This window comes from Rhincodon typus, unplaced genomic scaffold, assembly GCF_021869965.1.
Source record: "Rhincodon typus isolate 14 unplaced genomic scaffold, sRhiTyp1.1 hic_rhity00016458, whole genome shotgun sequence".
Lineage (NCBI taxonomy): Eukaryota > Metazoa > Chordata > Chondrichthyes > Orectolobiformes > Rhincodontidae > Rhincodon > Rhincodon typus.
In genome coordinates, this window is record NW_025982096.1 from 1 (window position 1) to 5,113 (window position 5,113).

The following is a 5,113-nucleotide window of genomic DNA, read 5'->3' on the forward strand; positions in this document are numbered from 1 at the left end:
TGCAGTTCCAACTATCTCTTGATTTACTGTTACCCTGGTCTGACCTTCATATGACTCTAGGACGGCAGTCATGTGTTGGACACTTAAACTCTAATATGTCTCAGCAGACCACGTAGTTCAATGATGGTTGAGGATGGTAATGCTGTCCTGGTCAGCAATATCAACAGCCCGGAGAAAGAATGACAAATGACACGAAACTCAACATGGAATAGAGAAAATGGTGATAGAGAAAAGAATATAGCATGTGTCCTCGTTCTCACGTGACTTGCGACCACTTTGTCCGGTCGTGCGGGGTGTAGTCTGCGTGCTGACGTCACGACACCGTGTCTATATAAGGTGAAGAAGTAGCGCTGTTGCTCCTTTCCATCTCGGCCCTGAGGCGGGAATGGCGCCGGTGAGTCAGTGAGGAGTAGGCCTCGGCCAACGGCCCCGGAATACAGATACCGGGTCTCCGTCGCTCGATTGACTGCTGCGCGAGCGCCGAGGCTTTGTGGCCTGTTGGCACAGTTTTAGCAGAAGCCGCCTCAGATGGTTGGATTTGATCACTGCTCGGTCGCCGCACATTTTAGGCAGCTGGGAGCCATTGCAAATCATCCCGAAGATTAGTTCACCTCTGTTTCTTGAATTTTTCAATGTAACTGATTATATACAGTAACTAATAATTTTACAACCGGTCTCGGCTTTACCTTCGCCCCCTCACCCGGGTCTTCGCCATTGTGTAACATTAGAGTTATACAGCGTGGAAACAGACGCTTCGGTCCAACCAGTCCATGCCGACCATAATCCTAAACTATACTGGTCCCACCTGCCGGCGTTTGGTCCGTATCCCTCCAAACATTCCTTATTCATACACTTACCTAAATGTTTTACAAACGTTGTAACTACCTGCATCCACCACCACTTCTGGAAGTTCATTTCACACGCGAAACGCTCATTGAAAGAAAATGCCCCTCGTGTCTTTTTTTTTAAATCTTTTCCTCACCTTAAAAATATACCCCCCAAGTCTTGAAATCCCCCACCCTAGGGAAAAGGCACTTGCTATTCACTTTATCTATACTCCTAATGATTTTGTAAACCCCTTTTAGGTCACCCCTTACACTCCTGTGCTCCAGTGGAAAAATGTCCCAGCTTATCCAGCCTTTCTTTATAACTCAAACCGTGCAACGTCCTGGTAAATTTCTTCTGAACCCTCTCCACCTTAATAATATTCTTCCTATAAGGAGGAGGCCTCACCAGCGCCCTGTACAACCTCAACTTAACATCCTAATTCCTATGCTCAGAGGTCTGAGCAATGAAGGCAAGCATGCTAAATGCCACCTTAACCACCCTATTTATATGTGATGCAAACTTCAAAGAATTAGGTACCCGAATCCCTTGGTGTCTGTGTTCTACAACATTGCCCAAATCCTTACTTTTAATTGCACAAGTCTTGTCTTTGTTTGTTTTACCAAAATAAAACACCTCACGTTTATCCAAATTAAACTCCATTTGTCATTCTTCAGCCCGTTGACCTAATTGATCAAGATCTAATTGTAATCTTAGCTAACCTTCTTCACTATTCACTATCCACTATACCACCAATCTTGGTGTCGTCCCCAAAGTTACTAACCATGCTTTCTATGTTCTCAACCAAATCATTTATATAAATGACAAATAAAGTGGACCGATGTGGATCCTTGTGCAGCTCTGCTGGTCACTGGTCTCCAGTCTGAGAAGCAATCCTCCACCATCACTCTCTGTCTCCTGAACGTCGGAGTCTGTAGTTGAGACCCTGCTATTTGGTGCTTGTATTTTCTCATACGCTCTTTCCTGCCCGCAGAAGAAGTCGGCTGTGCACCTCAAGGCCAAGAAGAAGCCAGTCTGGAAATTCACCCTCAACCTCTCCAACCCAGTAGAAGATGGCATCCTTGACTGCAGCAACTTTGTAAGGAATTTAAAACCAACATAAACTATTAGAGTTACTGGAAGTATGAATTAAAAATAGAAAGTGCTGAAAATACCTAGGTGGTTTGTCAGCACCTGGAGAGAGAAACAGTCAATGTGATCTTTTGTCAGAACGTTTGTTGAAAATGCTACTGTCAACCCAAAGCTGTCCCAGGTGTTGGTTGACCTGAACGTGCCCAGCATTTTTGGGTCTTTAATATAAAATAATTTATCCTCTTTATTTTCTGCCTGCCTTGACCACAGCTCCTCTGTTATTCCCACCTTGGTGCCCACTCTTCCTCTGAGTGCTGATGGGCTGATTGGGTATTACAGTAGTGTCTGGCCTATGCACTTGTGTGGCATAGAACAAGACGATCCAGAGTGGGACTCTCCACAGCTTCTACAGGGGTGGGGTGCAGCAAAAATAGGCAGCAAGAGCTGTGATTTTACCCTCCATAGTAGCTACTGTGCCTGACTGTTAGTGATATTGGGAATTGGTGTACTTGCAAGGACAGTCAAAAATCCCCACACACCTACAAAACAAAATGAGACATGAGAAAGACTGATGAAATGAAGGTAATTTATATCAAAGTCACTATTCACAAGTTAAATGGAAGTGGGTGTCTTAAGTGACATGGATCGGTTTAAAATATTATGTACTAAATGGGTTATACCCCTGTGCTCCAATCTTTCATATTGCTGGAGAATTTGCTCTTGTGGTCATGAATTCTGTTTGCTGTGATGTATAACAGCTGTGTTTCAATAGACTGTGTAGAATGTTAGCAATAGTGATTGCCTTTTATATTGTTGCTGTATTGGTCTCTTTGTCCGTATCAGCCTAAATTCAGTACCTTGTAATGATGGAATGGTTTCAGTAGAAACTGGATGCTTGTACCAGATCAGGTCCGGCACCTCTATTCCTGTCAAGATAATTGAGTCTTAACTGCATAGAAATCTGACACAGCCCCATTGTGACTTCCACAAGCAACTTCAATGTTGGAAAAGGTCCCAAGGGAACATTAATGGAATTAGTTTTCCTGTTACATGCCTGAGTAGACTTAGAACTTTGACTATATAACTTCTGAGAAGGAGAATGCCTTGAATTTAGTCTGGCTCTGTCATTGACTAAAATGGAGGAGACAACTACCAGCTGCAAGGTTTTAGAACTTTCGAGTTTTTAACAAATGATCGAATTTCATTCTCTTCCTCCCTTTAACTCTTTGCCCGCCTAATGGCTTTGTTTTGGCTAGGGTCCTCGTCCCTAGTCTGTGCCTAGGGTTTCCTTCCCTAGTGTCCCATGGTTTTTTGTTTCATAACAGGAGCAGTTTCTGCGGGAGAAAGTGAAGGTTGGTGGGAAGACTGGAAACTTGGGCAATGTTGTCCAGATTGAGAGCCTGAAAAACAAGATCACTGTCACGTCAGCTAAAAAGTTCTCCAAAAGGTAAGCATTTGGCTCCTTGCGTCATTTCTTGTTGTGGCAATACCATGATTGGCCTTGGTACTCAGTGTAACGAGGATGGGAGGGTGAGGCTCCTGAGTTCTGACATTGTGCCATTAGCTCAAGCATTGAAGTAGTTCAGGAATGTGTTCTGTCAGCCTTTATTTAGTTTCGGAAAAGAAAAACTTAATTTAAGAAAAAATGTTGCACTGACCATTGAGGGAGCAATATTCGGCATTTGTGTGATGCTGCCGTGGTTGCATAGCTAGGTTGGGCCTGGGCAAACCACATGAGTAAGTGTCACCAGGTGTGTGGCTGCAACCAGCCATGTTTCAGTAGAATCACAGAAATATATGGCATTGAGAACAAGCCATTTGGCCTGGCTGTTTATGCTGTAGTCTCTGCAAAATTCAGATACTTTTCCAACTGTTTTGATGTCAGGTTTAGTTTTGCATTAATTGGCTGATTTTCCTTTAGCATATTGCCACTGTACCCCGCTTCGCAGGAGATATGAAGCTGTTGGCTTGATTGTGGAGTCCTATGCCACCTGAGCTTTGGTTGATCTCAGTGCCTCGAGGTAAAGTGCAGATGGTTGTTAGTAAATCCAATGGACCTTTAAACATAAGGATATCTGTTTAAGGGCCAGATAAGTTTTGCTCTGGGGTTCAGTCCAAAGAACTTGATTATGCTCTTGCTTGACTTAATATCAGGGAATGACTTAACTCTGGAACTGTGTCCTGTCCTGTCTATCAGGAAAACTGCAGCCTTCTCCCTGGGCAGAATAGTGCTATCATTTGTTTTATAGAGCTCTTTTCAGAACTTCTGAAGCACTTTACATTGTTGAATCAATTTTGAAGTTTAGTCCCTGTAATGTAAGAAATACACATTACGACTATGGTGGGTGGAATGTTTTGATAAACGAACCTCACTGCACCATTAGTATAACTATTTTGATTTAATCACGAAAATGGCTGGTGTCTCCTTTTTTTAAAATAAAGAGACATTAACCGGACTGCTTTTACTTCATACCTTTTCAAAAAAAAACTCAACCAGTATTTGTCATTTGTTGCAAGATAATATCTGTGCTATGATCTGGAATTAGAACTGTATCCCCTTCATCCCAAATGCAGACACACACTCAACACGAAGACAGCTGTCTTTGCAGAGATTCTGTTTTCAAAATGGGGACAAAAGCATCCTTCAGGGCCAAGGATAGAATGTGATGACTCTTCATGGTTTGTCAGGTTTCATGTCGGTGAAATTGAATTGCTGACTGCTGTTGACTGATGGAAATTTGCAGTCAACCTGAATCTCGGTCTGTGGAAAGCACCAAAGTCCACTTTTGCCAGTTTTACACAGTGGTTGGAAATACTAGTATGTGGAAATGTTGTCAGGTTCCCAGGAACATCTACTGAGAAAAGGGAAAGATTTGCAGCTTCTGGGGTGTTCTCCTTACTGACTATTATAGTCTGCTGAACAGAAAACTAATTCCTGTTACGCCAGGAATGGCCGAACCCCACTGATAATTAAACTTAAACACAAGCCCCAATCTGTTATGACAGGAGTTGAGGCCCCTCTCTAATAATTACCCCCAAACACCCAGAGAAGCTTGTCTTGCCCCTCGTAATCTATTAAAAATGGTTAAAAGAAAGAACATCCCTGCTCTCCACTTTACAAGTAACAAGAAATGATTTATTTATTTAACCCAACAATGAACAAATTAACAAAATTACTAACAAACAAATCCCCCCC

The 5,113-nt window shown here is 42.7% G+C and overlaps 1 protein-coding gene across 1 annotated transcript; it reads left to right on the plus strand.

Moving 5' to 3' along the window:
• Window positions 1-267: 267 nt before the first annotated feature.
• LOC109927687 (60S ribosomal protein L22-like 1) lies at window positions 268-3,962 on the plus strand. The gene is made up of 4 exons (XM_048594889.1): window positions 268-394; window positions 1,820-1,924; window positions 3,243-3,364; window positions 3,839-3,962. The coding sequence occupies exons 1-4, from the start codon at window positions 386-388 to the stop codon at window positions 3,873-3,875; spliced, it is 273 nt and encodes a 90-aa protein (XP_048450846.1). The 5' UTR covers window positions 268-385; the 3' UTR covers window positions 3,876-3,962.
• The last annotated feature ends 1,151 nt before the right edge of the window (window positions 3,963-5,113 follow it).